This window comes from Talpa occidentalis, unplaced genomic scaffold (assembly GCF_014898055.3).
Source record: "Talpa occidentalis isolate TD23 unplaced genomic scaffold, MPIMG_talOcc4v2.1 talOcc4.2, whole genome shotgun sequence".
NCBI classification, from domain to species: Eukaryota; Metazoa; Chordata; class Mammalia; order Eulipotyphla; family Talpidae; genus Talpa; species Talpa occidentalis.
In genome coordinates this window covers 7,595,120-7,611,956 of record NW_023602073.1, presented here as the reverse complement: position 1 = coordinate 7,611,956, position 16,837 = coordinate 7,595,120, and the positions used below count along the sequence as shown (strand labels likewise).

Here is a 16,837-nt window from a genome sequence, read left to right as displayed (position 1 = left end):
AACTTGGGGTGGAGTACAGCTAGAAATTAGTTCACACTGCTACTTCCTCATCAAATTGGGAGGAATCCCAAAAGACATTCCAAAGTGATGGTCACACATCCAAATCACCATTAATGGGTCATTTAACAACTTACCTGAGCAACAACCATGATTTCTTGGAAGCCCAATGAATACAGGGTGTGCCAGGAGGGTGCGGCCTCCAAAGTCCAACTGGAGGAAGGCCCATTTTTTTAAATCTTTATTAATAGATTTTATTTGCGTCAGCTATGGGTTTATAGAAAAATTGACTAGAAATTACAGCAAGTTTCCGTATATTTCTTCACCTTTCCCCATTGGAAGAGAATTTCTTTCTTTAGATGAGGTTATAGATTCTAGATGGTTCTGTTCTCTAATGCTGCAGGATATCCCGGTGGTATCAATTTAAACACATGTCATCCCACATCACAGGTTTCTGATCTTATCCAATTGCTATATATGTGTGTGTGTGTGTAAAATATAATATATAATATAAAAACCCTAGAATAATCAATGTGCGTTGAGTAGACACTTGTTAAGTCCCACAGTCCTTGTAGCTTTACCAATTAGTCATTCGTGACCTGGCTTGTCATGCTAGCATGACTCATCTGTTTGTGTTCCAGATCAGGTCTTGCCCTCCAGTGCTGATTTTATATACTTAAGACTAGTGCTTCCCTTCCCCACTCCTTACAAAAGCCCACGGGTGAATGGCGCATCCCTGTGGGGGGCACCGGTGTTCCCAGATATAGGTGCTGAGATGCCGGTGGCTGCAGAGTGTTCACGTGACTCCCCTCTGCTGCTAGGTGGCTTCCCGATAATAAGCCTGTCTGCCTGGTGGTCGTCCCCTTGGTGGTCCTATTTGAAGATTCTCTTCCCTCTCCTGTGGTTTCAGACGAAGCTCCTTCACAAACACTGGGATAAAGGTTTAACTGATTGGCGTTAGCATGAGGGAGCTTGGCTAGTTTTAGCAGTGCTGCTGATTGTGCTACCTGCTTTGGCAAAATCCAGCTTGATTGGGAAGAAGCTCAAGTTTCTGCCTGGCAGAGGCATGCTGTATTCATTTTTTTTTTTTTTAACGATTTCTTTATTTATTTATACAAGCACTGGGCACAGTCAGAAACATGGGAGGGTGAGAGAATCCACCAGAGCCAGAGTGGGGAGCAGAACAGGCAGACTGACGAAGTACACTGCTGAGGGGAGCAGCGGGCATGACAAGAGAGGTCTGCGCACCATGTGGGACCCTCGCTGGTGGCCGGGAATTGAACCGGCGCTGCAGCTTCGCAGCCCAGCACTCAACCACTGCACCACCAGGGAGTCCCACATGCTGTATTCTTGATCAAGGAATGTGTCCTTCTCAGTTCTGACCCTGCCCTCCCCTTGTCCCGACTCCTTTACCTTCCCAGTAGCAAAAGTCTGATAACTATTCTTCTCCCTGTGCTCCAATAGCTCGTTATTGATATTGTGGCTACTGTTGCTTCATCACCTTTGGCAGCACAGCAGTCAGGATGTAGATTATATTCACTGCCTTATCCCAGTAATACACTAGAATAATGTATTTTCAAGTCTCTAGGGTAAATAATGATCTAAAAGCCAAGTCATTTGAATTAAGAGTAAAAACAAACCTAGTCTCTCTGAACAATAGAAACACCTTCTTCCCAAGGGTTCCAACTAGGAATCAGCTTCCACGAGCTCCAGGATACTCTAAAATGGAACCATTACGGGACTGGTGGAGGGTGGTAGAGCCAGCTGGTTCCGTCTGGGGTTAAAAGTTCCTTTCTCCCCTGTGGATTTGCCTGCCTTTGGTTTAGTGCTTCAAGTGTATCTTGGTGTGAATTAATTATAATTCACTTTATCACAAAACTGCTTCCAGCCACCACCACCATCACACTTTCCTCTCCCATTCTTGGGCAGATAAGTAACATTGAACCTGTTTCATAGTTTCATACCAGGTTAAGAATAAACTAACAAAGAGGGGAAGAAGGTGGTATGGCCAAAGTCATTGTGGTCCTTTCTGTCTCCTGGAAATACCTACCTCTTTGGGATCTTGGTCCTAAGTGCCAAGCTTACTGAATTTTGAAAAAGAAGAAAATGATAGAGGGGGGAATAAAACTGTGAGCAGTCTCTCAATAGTTGCTTGTTGGAGACTAAGCCAAATAATCTTTGGCTTCTGTCCTAGGCCTTTTCATAGAGTCAGAGTAACTGGCTAATTAGGATGATCTGTTGAAATACATGCTGTGTAGTGCTAAAGACTTGAAGATGTTAATTAATTTGAAAGGAAATGTTATCAAATATGTCTAGGAGAATAGTGTTTCCAGACTCGTATTGGGATCAGAGGTAAAAAAAAAAATCTCCAGCCTGCAACACTTCTGCCAGTACTGTGTGTGCCGAGGCTGGTCCTGGGGTCTCCGAGTCCATCCTGTACCTAGCAGGTCAAGGGAGGGATGCTTTGTGTGGCTTTCTCTCCCCTGCTTGCACAGTGGTCTGTGGCCCCTGAGAAGCCTGGAGAGTAGAGAAGGTGCTGCATCCTGGTCGCTGCCAGTACCTCTATCTCATTTCTGCACTGACATGAAACCTGGGTGAATTCCTGTACCTCAACCATTTGTAATGTGTGTGTCTCTATATAACACTGAATGGCTGGTAGAAATAAGGCTTAAATATCGTCAGTGCCTTTTTGCAAAAAAAAAATTAGAATCTAATTTTATAAAATGGTGTGTTTTCCAGTTTTTTCCCTCTGGAAAAAGGTAAACACTAAGCTAGAGCCCTTGAAGATAAGGCACTTTGTAAGTATAAATGAATAGTACGGAGCCTGTCCTTTCTTTTTTAAACCCAGAGCCTAAGAATAAATAGATTTTTTGTTTGAGAAATAAATGTATTCAAAATCTTCGAGAACTTTTCTTATCTGACCCTTACATTTAAAATTCCTTCATGGGCCTCCCTGGTGGCACAGCGGTTGAGCGCTGTGTTGTGAAGATGCCCGCAGCCTCCGCAGCAGGAGTTCGATCCCGGGCCGCCGGGTGAGGGTCCCACATGGCGCGCAGACCTCTCCTGCCACGCCCACTGCTCCCCTCAGCAGTGTATTTCGTCAGTCTGACTGTTCTGCTCCCCGCTCTGGCTCTGGTGAATCCTCTCACCCTCCCGCACTTCTGACTGTACCCAGTGCTTGTATGGATAAATAAATAAATCTTTTAAAAAATAAATAAAAATAAAATTCCTTCAGTATCCTTCAAAAAATTTCACTGTATTATTCCTATTTGTTTTCATAAGTTAGAGTGCTAAGTCACAAGTTTTCATGCTTTGGAGTGCATGGATATTTTACTATATAGATAAGACTTCACCTACCCGTGGTCTGCCTTTGTGTGAGAGGTTTCTTTTTTAGGAATTCGTTTTCCATCAGTTTCTAAGTAATGTATTTCAGAGACTCTATATGAGGACTCTATGAAGAAATCTATCCTGCTTTGGGAATAAAGGGCAAATTTTAGAACTTTTATCACAGAGTGTGATAAAATATCACTTTTAAAATATCCACTCTTTAACAGAGTACTAATTCTGAGCAAAACACTGACGGTAAGAATACTACATCAGTTTATTGCTAAGTTTCCATCCTATGCCTAGACAACTAACTGATCTGAATTTAAAGCTTGGCTTAGTTGTTTATTACCTGTATGATCTCAGATCACCTTTCTGAGCCCCACCTTTTTCATCTTTAAAATGGGAATGTGATCCACCTTAGATCTGTTGCGAGGCTTTCATAAGATGATGCATGCAGAGCAGACCTACCTCTACCTGAGATACAGCCAGTATCTCAGGATTATTGCCTGTAGAAGGATTAATCCCTTGTGAATGTCCTTTTTCTTAAAACAACTCACCTGTATTGTGCATACCTTAAAAATTCTTAAAATGCCTCCTACTTTTTGTTTTGTGTTATTTAACCACATTTTTAAAGCTAACCTGCTATCTTTTTCTCTTACTGCTCATATAGAAAATGAGTATGACTGATATGTATCTCACACATTGATAGGTCTTCTGAAAAAGTCAGTCAGGAGCCATCTCTTGTCATTTAATTTCCCCATCTCATCCTGGAAATTAAACTGAGAGTCAATATATGAGAATAAAGCACATAGATACCACTGAATAGCAAGCACAGGGGTGAACGTGTGAATCACCACCTAGTGTAAGCATATAAAAGCATCTCCTCCAGCCCCCCCAAAATTCAAGGAAGTATTTACTGGGGTGTCAGGAGCTTGTCTTGATTACCACACAGATGTCTATCATGCTGTTTCCCTACTGTGTCCTCACCTAGAGGTGCTGCTGACTGTCTCTGTATACATAGTGCCTGCATCTTCCTCCCTAGCTTCCAGGTCGTGTCCTGCCACAGCCATTACCCTTTCAGGACTGTGTCCTACCTGTACCCCCATCACCACCACCAGCCACTTCTCCACCCGTTCACTCACAGGGATAGCAGTGATCTCTGGATCTGCGAACGCAGAAAGCCCAAATAGCCTTTTATTTTGGCAAGTGAATTTCCCCCCTTCTCCCCATTTTGTTTCCTTTATGCAAGTAAAGTGCCCTCCTGGGTATTAGCACCTGAGGACCTGCCAGACCCATATATTCAATTCTTATTTAAACATACATGTGATCTGTAAGTTTTCTCCCACATTAGGGAAATTCAGGACTAGTAATATTGGTGGTTAACATCAGAAATATAAATCCTTGACCTTATGCCAAGTGGATGCAAAATGGACACAGAAATGAAATATTACCTTATGGGGCTCTGTCTTTGAAGGTGTCTTAAGTTTCATCAAGTTTTTCCTCTTGGTAGCCAGGATCCTATCCCTGTTCCGTCTGCCTTCTACTCACAGCATGTTAACCATCATCTAAACATTAGGATGAGCTCATTGAATCGAAGCAAGTGCCATGGGGGATGTGGGCAGTGTTCACATATAGGGCATTTGGCCAAAATACTAGTAAAGAGAAAATTCAGAGGATTTCCCATGACTGGCCTCTGAGCCTCTCGCAGAAGGTGAACACTGAAGACACTTTGCCTTGTCTCTTGGCTCGCCAGACCCAGTTCAGAATGTGGTTCAGGTCCTGGAGAAGCAATACCTGGAGGAAAAGCGGAGTGCTCTGGAGGAACAGCGGCTCATGTACGAGCGGGAGCTGGAGCGGCTCCGCCAGCAGCTGTCCCCTGAGCGGCAGAGCCAGAGCAGCGGCCCCGACCGCCTGGCCTACAGCAGCCAGACCGCCCAGCAGACGGTGACCCAGTGGGCCGAGGAGAGGTAAGCACAGGACCCGGAGTCAGGGCCCTGGGGGGCTGGGTCTGCAAGGGAACCTTGAGGTGTTTCAAGGGGGACAAGCCCTCGCCAGGAGGGAAATCCAGTCCCATATATGGTTGTTCACTATTGGCTTCTCCTTTCGAAGATCTTGTCTGGGCTGAGTATGTGTGTGTTGTTAAAAGCAATCCCCCACACTCCCCACCTTACCCTTCAGAATAATTGGTGCCAAGTTAGAAGGCCTAGACTATTAGGTATTGAAATAGAAAGAGTTGGAATAATCCTTTGTTTTTTTAAGATTTACTTATTTCTGCATACAAGAGTTGGGATACAGACCAGCGATGTGGGGGTGAGAGGATTCACCAGAGACAGAGTGGGGAATAGAACAGGTGGATTTGACTGAAATACACTGCTGAGAGGAGCAGAAAGCAAGACAGGAGAGGTCTGCAGCACCATGTGGGTAGCTCCCTGGCCAGGGATCAAACTCATGCTGCAGAGGCTATGGCTAGCTTCATAGATTGTGTCTTAACCCCTTGTGTTACCAGGGAGGCCCTGGAATAATTCTTTAGCCAAAAAAAATTTCTTTTTATTTCTTTGTTGTTTCATTCTATTCAGCATGATTGTTAAAAATCTCCTAAATGTAATTTTTTTTCATTTGTGACTTTGAAATATTCATAGCTGAACTGAAGTAATAGTGGAGGGAATGTGGTAGTAATAATAATAATCACAACAACAACAACAAGGGCAATAATTAAGCCAACTTCTGTTGTGTTCTTACCTGAGCCTCTCCATGGTGCTCGTTTTATTGAATGCTCCCAAGAGTGCTGTGCCAGAGGAACAGGGTCTCTGCTTTGCAGATAAGGCAGTCAGTTTCAATGATCTCCCTAAATCACCCGTGTAATAAATGGAAAGACTGGGGCTTAAACCCAGGGCTGTCTTTAGTCCCAATGCCAACTCCTGTGTCATATAATATCACAGAATATTATATGATAATAATGAAGGTAGCACCTGGCATCCACAGAGCTCTGACATATACAGACACCAAGTGCTTTATATATATATTCCTCTATCGAAGCCCATAACTGCTATTATATTTTACCATTTTCACTCTGTTTTACACATGAGGAAACTGAGGCTGAAAGGTTAGTTGACTTACCCATGGTTACTTAGCTGGTAAGTTGGGGTGGCGGGATTGAAGGCCAGGAGTGTGACCCCAAAGCCCTTGCTCTTCTGCTCTTCCAACCACATTCCAGCTCTCACTAGCAGTGAGATGCTTGACTGGAGCCACCTTCTCCCCTAGAAAAAGAACAGGGAACCTCAGCCTGTGTTAAAAGGCTCACATAGTAATGCACTCGATTATTGTTCTAGATCAGTCTAGATCATTTCCATAGTCCCTAACAGCTGCTCATCCATCTGGTTACTGACTTATGAAGACTTATCATACTCACAGCATGTCACTCTCTACATTTCACTGTGCCCAGGTGACACAAAGGTGACCAGGGGATGCTTCTTCTGAAGAGCTGTCTTTTCCACATTTACTGAAAGGTGGGGCCTCTATTCTAGCAAGGGTCATCTTGAAAGTAACTGCTGTAGTTGCACCCACAGATGGCCTTTCTATTTCTCCCCCCTATTTACTTGTCTATGTACTAAAGAATAGAAAACAAAAACGAAAGTTTCCTCAAAATTCAAAGCCATTACATGCAAAAGGTGGATTGCTTTTAACTGCAGTGTTTTTCAGTTAAATGTTAAAAGATTTTTTTGCTTCCCTTTAATTCCAGATGGAGTCTTTTGGGGGCTCAAATTCTTAGGGGGATAGACAGTTAAAAGACTGATATTTGGTGGATGTTAGTCAAAAAAATAAGAATGTCCACAATATTGATTTCAGTAGGTTTCATTGGATGAAATTAAGGTGTCATTAATGATGAGGGTTTAAATAAGAAGCTGGGACTCTAAATAAATGGTTTTGTGACATAAATGTCACAAAAGGCAGGGAATCTAGTGCAAGTAAGAACTAATGGATTACATAAGAAAGCTAGAGAGGTAGTTCATTCTTTCTATACACTTAAATATAGTATGGAGCAATACCAATATGTGAAAAAATAATTCATAATAGTAAGTTCAAAAACAATTTTGTTCAATAGTAGGAAGTATCACAATTATCTAGTTATGTCTCTTTCCTCCACTGGAATATAATTCCAGGGGGCAGGGACTCAGTTATATGCACTGAAGTCTCCCCAGTGCCTGCAGTGATATTGTTATATGGGGATTGATTATGTGGAGTGATTAAAGCAATGAGCAGGGGCTGCTGTAAGTGCTGTGGGAATTGAGTCTAGGATCGGACCCCAGTGAAGTGAGCCTCTGGGGAGATTTTGAGAGTTTGATGGGTGGAGTTTGGATTGGCAGAGAGAAGGTGTGGGCGTATTTTAGATAGGTGGATTGGCATGAACAAATGTGAGAATGGAATAAGACGCATTGGGAGGATTTATTATAAGAGAACTGTTTTTTTTAGTCTAGAAGGTGATTTATTGAGGGGGAGGGCTAATTAAGTCAGACACCATTAGCTTGGGCATGTGAAGCTACAGGCATGCCTGTGGCGATTTATCCTGTGGAAGAAGAGGGTTTTTTTTGTTTTTGTTTTTGTTTTCAATTTTCTTTTTTTTTATAATAAATTTTATTTTTATATTCCCCATACAATTGCAACCCCCTTATTTTGACCCCAATCCCTCCTCTCCTGCCCCCTACCCCCCATAGAGTATCTCTGGTTCATAGTTTTTTGTTGATTTTGATTTTTACTTTCTTATAGTTATTCATTTTCCTGGTCCCTTATTTAAGTTTTCTGGATTCCTGCTATGAGTGAGACCATCCAGTATTTTTCTTTTTCTTTCTGGCTTATTTCGCTGAGCATGATCCCTTCCAGCCCCATCCATGTTGCTGCAAATTGCATGTGTTTATCTTTTTTGAATGCTGAGTAATATTCCATGGTATATATGTACCACATCTTCTGGAAGAAGAGGTTTTGAGCCAAGGAATAGCCTGCCCAAGGCAACGGTTTGTAGGGACTGGCTATTGGTGGAAGAGGAAGAACCAGGATGCTGTGAGACTTTTGGAATAGCATGAGGAACAGGATCCAGGGTGGTGAAAAAAGCAGAAAGAGATTTAGGAGAGGTTTCAGAGGAAGAATCAATGGCTTTTTTCTGGACATTGTGGAAAAGAGACTTTACTAACTGAAAGAAGTCGAACCTGAGTCACTGAAAAAAAAAAAAAAAAAAAAGACATAATTTAGCAAAACCAAGAAGGCAGTATCAATGTGTGAGGCATTTTAGGCCAAATATATTGACAGTAGCATCTTTGCGGCGTGCCTCCTGTGGTCTTCCTAAAGTGATAATGAGAAATCAGGTTCACCATTGTCCAGAAATTAAGGGCAGGAGGTATGTAAAGGACAGAAAAGAGAAGCTGTGCAGGGAGCAGTTGGCTACATTGGGTTACCTTGGTATCCAGGTTCAAATGTAGAATCCAGAAGTACTCTTTCCATGGGTATGTTTTGAATACCCTGCCATGCTGTTGGCCAAGAATTTGGGGTGAACAACAAGCAAAAAAGACAGGTTCCCTGCCCTAGGGTAGCTTACAATTTTATGGAGGAGACAAACATTAGTCAGATAATTGTGCAAATAGATAAGAAATCGTAATTTTAATAGTTGCTACTAAGAGGAGGGACAAATGCAGAAGGTTGGGAAAATATATCATATATCATAGGTTTTGGACCTGGTGAATATACTGGAGAAACTTTAATCAGGAAGTGTTATTCTGCAGAAAGTTAAAAAAAAAAAAAATCCCTGCTTCTTCCCTCATACCAACTGAAGAAATCATGTGAGAGGCTTCTTACTGACACCAGATTTCTCTTCCACGCCCCTCTCCTGGCACAAAACACACCAGTCATACTCATGTATTTTTTTCTGAAGGATTCTTCTGTTGTCGCATCATCCTATCAAAGTCTAGCATTTTCAATTGTTCTATCATTTAAATGGATTTGCTCCTTACTGTGGGAGGACAGATGGATAAGAGGTGATTTGGCAAAAACAGGTTGAAACATATTGCCTGAAAGGAGTTGTCTGTCTACCTCTTTCATTTAAAAACAGCATTGCAGGGCCTCCCTGGTGGCGCAGCGGTTGAGCGCTGGGTTGCGAAGCTGCCCGCAGCCTCTGCAGCACCGGTTCGATCCCCAGCTGCTCCCCGGCCCCAGAGGAGGGTCCCACATGGCACACAGACCTCTCCTGCCGCCCGCTGCTCCCCTCAGCAGTGTACTTCATCATTCTGCCTGTTCTGTTACCTGCTCTGGTGAATTCTCTCACCCTCCTGCGCTTCTGACTATACCCAGTGCTTGTATAAATAAATAAAAATAAATCTTAAAAAAAAAAAAAAACTTGGGGAAAAAAAGAAAAAAAAAACCAGCATTGCAGTTTTTCAGATTTTCTCGACTCCTTTTCTGCTCCATTGCAGGGATGAACTCTTCCGCCAAAGTCTGGCAAAACTGCGTGAGCAGCTAGTTAAAGCAAATACCTTGGTAAGGGAGGCGAACTTCTTAGCTGAGGAAATGAGCAAACTCACTGACTACCAGGTGACCCTGCAGATCCCCGCTGCGAACCTCAGTGCCAACAGAAAGGTAAGGACATCCTCGAAGAAAAGGCAAGCTAGTTGCATAGTAGCAAATACTGTAAAATGGAATATAAGCCTGGCAGCCAAACCAATATCCATGAAGCGATCCTGATACAAGCCAGAATATTTATTCTTAAGGCTTCCCCTGAGGAAGCCTCAGGTAAGAATGCTGGTAATACAGTGCCCTAGATGTCAGAATATGAGCATTTGGGTAGGTGAAGGATTTGCTCATTGAAATGCTTTCTTTAAAACAGTGAAACTAAGTGTGTGTGTGTGTGTGTGCACGCATATAAGTATACATATATAAGTATACTTATATACACACACACATATATATATAATACACAGTTATGCATATCTATACTCACGCACATATATTTACATAATCTTGTTTGCTTTTCTCTTATAAGTGCCTCCTTCTGAAATGAGGGATAGTGTGTGTTTTCCTGGAGCACCATTCTAAGATTGAACTCAACAAGAAAGGAGAGCTTTGTTTGATACCTGGCTTTACATACACAGAAGGACTCTGAGCAGTCATTTGGAAGCTCCCCATCAAATCTGAAGTCTCCTTCCTGTGGGGAGAATCTTTGAAAAAAAGTACTTTTCCATCCATTGGTTTTTCCTTCTAGTAAGCAGGCTGGAAATGAGATAGGAAATAGCTCAGCAGGCTTGCTGGGTTTTAGTCTTTTGACCAAGTAGTCTTCCTTTGAGAAATTTATTCTAAGTCCATATTCATAGGCGTGTCCACAAAGGTTTTTGGGCTTTTTTCTAATAAGGGTGCTTATCATAGTGGCCTTTATAAAAATTTCAAAAAGCCAGGATGTTGAACAAGAGAATAAATTAGTCAAATGAGTGGTACATCCATATAATTGTTTGCTGTTTGGCCGTTAGAAATCATATTTATGAAGAATTTTTAACCACACAAGGTGACGATCATAGTATAACTGCTGGTTTATATTGAGAATAGAGAGAGGGAATTGATAATTTCGTTCAGTTCTGATTGTGAAAAAATAACAAGTATGTGTGTGGATATACACGGAAGGTGGAAAAATAAAATATCCCCCCAGTGGTAGAATTTCATCTTTGGTGTATGTTATATGCTTATTTTCAAATTTACTACATTACCAGAATATACTGTACTTTAACAATCCAAAAACTTTCAACAAGGGTTGTTTTGTTTGTTTGTTGTTCTTTGTCGTGCAGAGAGGAGCAATCGTGAGCGAGCCAGCTATTCAGGTGAGGAGAAAAGGAAAGAGCACTCAAGTGTGGACCATTGAGAAGCTGGAGAATAAGTTAATTGATATGAGAGACCTTTATCAAGAATGGAAAGAAAAAATTCCTGAGGTAAAAGAGACAAAATGTAGAGGAGATTTTTTTTTAGGGTTTTTTTTTTAAGATTTATTTATGCATGCATACAAGAGCTGGGGTTCAGGCCAGAGGTGGGGCGCGGTGAGAGGATTCGCCAGAGACAGAGTGGGGAACAGAACAGGCAAATCGACCGAAATACACTGCTGAGGGGAGCTGTGGGCCAGAAAGGAGAGGTCTTCTGCGCCATGTGGATAGCTCCTTGGCCAGGGATCGAACTCGCGCTTCAGAGACTGCAGATTGCTTCATAATGCTGAGAATTAACCCCTTGCACCACCAGGGAGACCCACGTAGCAGAGATTTAATAATGTCAAAAGCAGGGAATATAAGTGCCAGAACACATACACACGACAGCAAGTTTTTCTAAATGGTATTTTGGGCATTTATATTAGAAAAGTAAAATAAATGTGATCTTGATAAGAGCCATGTTGCATCCTTCACGTGACCTGTGGACCCCTCCCCCCCCACACACACACATCAGTAGAAACTAAATGAAAATAACTCAGCATATTCTTTTTGGTTGCATTTTTACTACCTTTCCAGTGAAATGAAGTAGAGTAAAGTCAAGTCGTGCTGTTTTGTCAGTGTTTGAAAAATCAACTAGAATGGAGCTGGCTTGCATTTGGTATTCGTTAGCATAAGTTAGTGCTCTGTGAGCTGTGATGGTGGCTGGGTGTGTTGCTATGAATAACTTAAAGCATAATCTTTTTTTTTTTTTTTGCAACTTTGTAATGGAAAAGAAGACTCAGAAAATCTAAGAGGCAAAGCTGATTAAATGAAACATAAAAAAATAGGTGGTTGCAATGGGGTAGTAACTAAAGAGTGTTTTCCACAAGTATATCACTTAGTTACCCAGCACACAAGCCTCTCCCATGTGCTAATTTTATTCTATTTCTGTGATATGATTCTAACTTCTTTAAACTTTGGACAAATGCTTTTTTTAAAAAAAAATTGAATGTTAATTTTAAATAATATTTACATTTATGTTTATTTTCTACTTGCCTGCCCACCTGCCCTGTCCTGCTACTCAGGCAAAGAGGCTCTGTGGGAAGCGAGGGGATCCTTTCTATGAAGCCCAGGAGAATCACAACCTAATAGGTGTGGCTAACGTGTTCTTGGAGTGTCTCTTCTGTGATGTGAAGCTTCAGTATGCAGTTCCCATCATCAGCCAGCAGGGGGAGGTAAGGACAAGCCAGGCTTGCAGAAAATGACAGTGGTTTGTTTGGTTTTTTTTTAAATAAATTTTATTTTTATATTCTCCCATACAATTACAACCCCCTTATTTTGACCCCAATCCCTCCCCTCCCCGCTCCCCACCCCCCATAGAGTGTCTCTGGTTCATAGTTTTTTGTTGATTTTGATTTTCACTTTCTTATAGTTATTCATTTTCCTGGTCCCTTATTTAAGTTTTCTAGATTCCTGCTATGAGTGAGACCATCCGGTATTTTTCTTTTTCTTTCTGGATTATTTCGCTGAGCATGATCCCTTCCAGCGCCATCCATGTTGCTGCAAATAGCATGTGTTTTTCTTTTTTGAATGCTGAGTAATATTCCATGGTGTCTATGGACCACATCTTCTTGATCCAGTCATCTATTTTTGGGCATTTGGGTTGTTTCCAAAGCTTAGCTATTGTAAACAGTGCTGCTATAAACATAGGGGTGCAGGTGCCCTTTGGAATTGATGTTTCTGTGTCCTTTGGGTAAATACCTAGGAGTGCAATTGCTGGATCATATGGAAGCTCTATCTTTATTAGGTCCAGAAATCTCCACACAGCTCTCCATAGTGGTTGGACCAGTTTGCACTCCCACCAGCAGTGCAGGAGAGTTCCTTTTTCTCCACACCCTCGCCAACATTTGTTGTTGCTAGTTTTTTTAATATGTGCCATTCTCACTGGTGTGAGATGGTATCTCATGGTAGTTTTGATTTGCATTTCCCTGATGACAAGTGATGTTGCACATTTTTTCATATGCCTATTGGCCATTCGCATTTCCTCCTCAGAAAAGTTTCTTTTTAGCTCTTCTGCCCATTTTTTGACAGGATTATAAAATGACAGTGGTTTAAATCTTGGTTTTCTTAAATCCCATCTCTGTTCTTGAGGAAGATCAGGGACCTAGGGTGATTAGTCAGGATCCACATTCTTTTTTCTTTACTAATATCAATGGAAACTATCAAAATTAAGTCAGGTTTTTAAAAGGTGATTGTACCACATTTTATTTTTTTTTTGTTTGTTTGTTTTCATCAAATTAGAAGTCTTGGAAACCAGATTCAACCTCGTGTCTCATATTCATTTTCTCTTTTAATCTCTTCACTTTGTGATACATTTACTTCCTTTCTGATTCCTCTGTGGTCTTTACAAGATACGACTTTACAATTTGTAAAATTGGACAGATTATTTTGAAATCCAGAGTATTCAAAGAATATAAGCTTTACCATCCCATTACTGACCCCCTTTTGAATTCTCTTACTACCATCCCTTAGCCATACTGGCTTTATCTATATCTCAGACATTGCAAAAAATATTCAGGTTCAGTGTTTTTTACTATATCCACTTCAGCAATTAATGTTTCGATTTTAAATTTAGTAAACACTTATTTCCTGGATTGTCCTTCAAAAATGGGCAAACTTGAATTCCTGAGTTATTTTTTGCAATTCCTAGAGCAGGCTAATAGATGTCATCCCAAAGTAAAATTAGATAGTAGCCCTGCATTCCGTTTGGTGGTGTGTAAATGCATACATGTTACGTGTGACAGCCATGTGCACAGGATGTTCTAGAAGACCATAGGCTCTGGTTGCTATTTCCAGTGTTAAAAATTGCTGCAGGCCGGCACAGTGGTGGATTAGCAAGGTTGACCCAGGGATGAGAGACTGAGCAGGGTGGTCAAGGATTCGGTAAAAAATGACAGACAGACACACTTCAAGAGTGAAGATCTGACTGTAATGTGCTCAAAATCATCATACATTTTTATACTTTTTTAACAATGGATGATTTCATACAAGTTAATTTTTTCTCAGCGTGAGATAATTACTAATACATAAGACATCATGCAGTCTATCATCGTAGACATGATCGGTGTTGCATAGTAAAGTACAAAAACAATCTCAAGGTAAGGATTACAGGAATCTAAGTCTACACAATTATTCATGATTACACAGAACAGCATTCTTTAAGCTAGTTTTTCTTGTTCTGTTTCCAAGGCTTCAGCTTATCAGATTTTATAGAAAGTATAATATTTAACTATTTCTACATTTTACTTTAGGTAATCACAAGCAATTTTTTATATATGTAAGCATTTTAATATTTGTAGTGTTGTCTCATGTGAGAAGTATTACGATTGCCTGAAAAATAATATTAACACATATTATTTTCTTGGTCATGCATTTCCTAGAAAATGCTTTCACAAGTATATAGAAAAAGTAAAGTAGGTAAGAAAAAAGTAATTAAAGAATGGTTGCTAGGTTGCTTCTTGTGCAGGAACAATGACCAACTGGTTAATAGTTAAACTGCTTTGTTGGTAACTCCATCAGGCTTGCTTTTTGGTGACGCTCTGCAGCAACCATGTTCTCAAGTAAAGGAGGGGTTTTTTTGCTGTGGGCTTATTGCCTGGATTGTGCTTACAGGCATTTAGGCATTTGCCTGAATTGAACGCCAAAGATTTTCATGATGAAGCCCCTCGGGGACTGCGCCTGTCTTAGGTCGTCAGGAGTCACAGACATGTGGCTAGCCGGTGCCATCTTTAGTCTGCCCCCGATCATACCCGTCATTGACTGTCCAGTCCAGCGCACAGGGGAAGGGGGTCTTACTTACTCTGACTTACTATGTGTCTGAGTAAAAGCCTCCCTTTTTCCAGTAAGTTCACATGCGTTCAGCGGCAGAGGCAGCCGCAAAAAATAGGCACAACTTCTACAGAAAAGGGGTCCCGTGGCTGAGTCCCTCGTCGGTGCTTCTTCTAAGGTCTGTGGTCAGCTATGCATGTTCCATGAATCCCCCTGAAAACAGTATTAAAATATATTAGCATCTAAAAAGCATTGATAAAAGCCTTCCTACTGCCTTCTGATTTCTCTCTTCCCTTCCCTTAATACTTCATTTTTGTCTCAATTGCCAAAACGACATCCACTGGCTTCTCTTGTGTCCTTGATGCCAGTTGCCAGGTGGGGCTTGGCCTGAGTTGGTTTAAAAGTGGGTCTCGCTGTTGACCAGGACAGCAACACCCAGGGGCAGCGCCACCCTCACAGCTGCAGGGAGAGCTTTCTGGCTTTCAGTGTGGTGTGTGGGCGCCTATTCACCGCCCCTGCCTCTTCTGCCAGGTCGCGGGGCGCCTGCACGTGGAGGTGGTGCGTGTAACTGGCACTGTGCCCGAGCGCGTGCTGGAGGATGATTCTTCGGAGAACTCGAGCGAAAGTGGCAGCCTGGAGGTGGTGGACAGCAGTGGCGAGATCATCCACCGTGTCAAAAAACTGACCTGCCGGGTGAGTAGGCGGCGCTCTGGGTTTGCTTCTCCCACTCCCAACCCTAAATAATGGTTGCGATTCAAAACAGTTGCATAGAAAACATTAGGAGTTTTTCAGGGCCTCCCTGGTGGCACAAGGGGCTAAGACGCAACCTATGAAGCTATCACTGCAGCACGAGCTCAATCCCCGCCAAGGGAGCTACCCACATGGTGCAGCAGACCTCTCCTGTCTCACCCGCTGCTCCCGTCAGCAGTGTATTTCACTGAATTTGCCTGTTCTGCTCCCCACTCTGTCTCTGGTGAATCCTCTCACCCCCCACACCGCTGGCCTGCATCCCAGTTCTTGTATGCATGCATAAATAAATCTTTAAGAAAGGAAAAGAAGCATTAGGAGTTTTTTTTTTAAATATTTATTTATTGATTGATTGATTGATTTATACATACATATATACAAGCGCTGGGTACAGTCAGAAGCGCGGGAGGGTGAGAGAATTCACCAGAGCCAGAGCGGGGAACAGAACAGGCAGACTGACTGAAATACACTGCTGAGGGGAGCAGCGGGCGGCAGGAGAGGTCTGCGCGCCATGTGGGACCCTCCTCCGGTGGCCAGGGAGCAGCCGGGGATCGAACCGGCGCAGCAGAGGTTGCGGGCAGCTTCGCAACCCAGCACTCAACTGCTGCACCACGGGGGAGGCCCGCATTAGGAGTTTTTTATAGAGCATATAGAAGCTAAACTTTGTGACAGGACAAAGGTGGACAGGCCTTTTTTTCCAGAAATCAACTCACTTTTGGTAACCGTTGCGTGAAATTTCAGAAGCAGTGGGCAGGCAAGAGTGTGTGCTGCTTAGTGAATTCTGCTCTTCTAGTAAAGAGAAAGACAAAACTTGCAGGGAAGCCATAGAGCTGAGGCATGCAACAGGGAGGGGTTGGAGAGAAGGCTCAAGATCAAGGGAAGAGCACAAGGACTATGGTGATGGTCACGGGTGCCTGGGTGGTGGGTGAATTATGGGGACTACCATGAATGGAGAAATCAAATAGGGTACAAAAATGAACCAACAATGTAATAAAATTTTAAAAAATTAATAA

The 16,837-nt window shown here is 42.2% G+C and overlaps 1 protein-coding gene across 4 annotated transcripts in view; it reads left to right on the top strand.

The window, feature by feature from the left end:
• KIF13A (kinesin family member 13A) overlaps positions 1–16,837 on the top strand; it is a 207,861-nt gene that overhangs the window by 151,294 nt on the left and 39,730 nt on the right. For all 4 annotated transcript variants that reach the window (XM_037518911.2, XM_037518910.2, XM_037518908.2 and 1 more), the window contains exons 17-21: positions 5,078–5,291; positions 9,783–9,945; positions 11,142–11,282; positions 12,335–12,484; positions 15,609–15,770. In XM_037518911.2, coding sequence (XP_037374808.2) covers positions 5,078–5,291; positions 9,783–9,945; positions 11,142–11,282; positions 12,335–12,484; positions 15,609–15,770 — 830 coding nt within the window. The remainder of the gene's footprint in view (positions 1–5,077; positions 5,292–9,782; positions 9,946–11,141; positions 11,283–12,334; positions 12,485–15,608; positions 15,771–16,837) is intronic.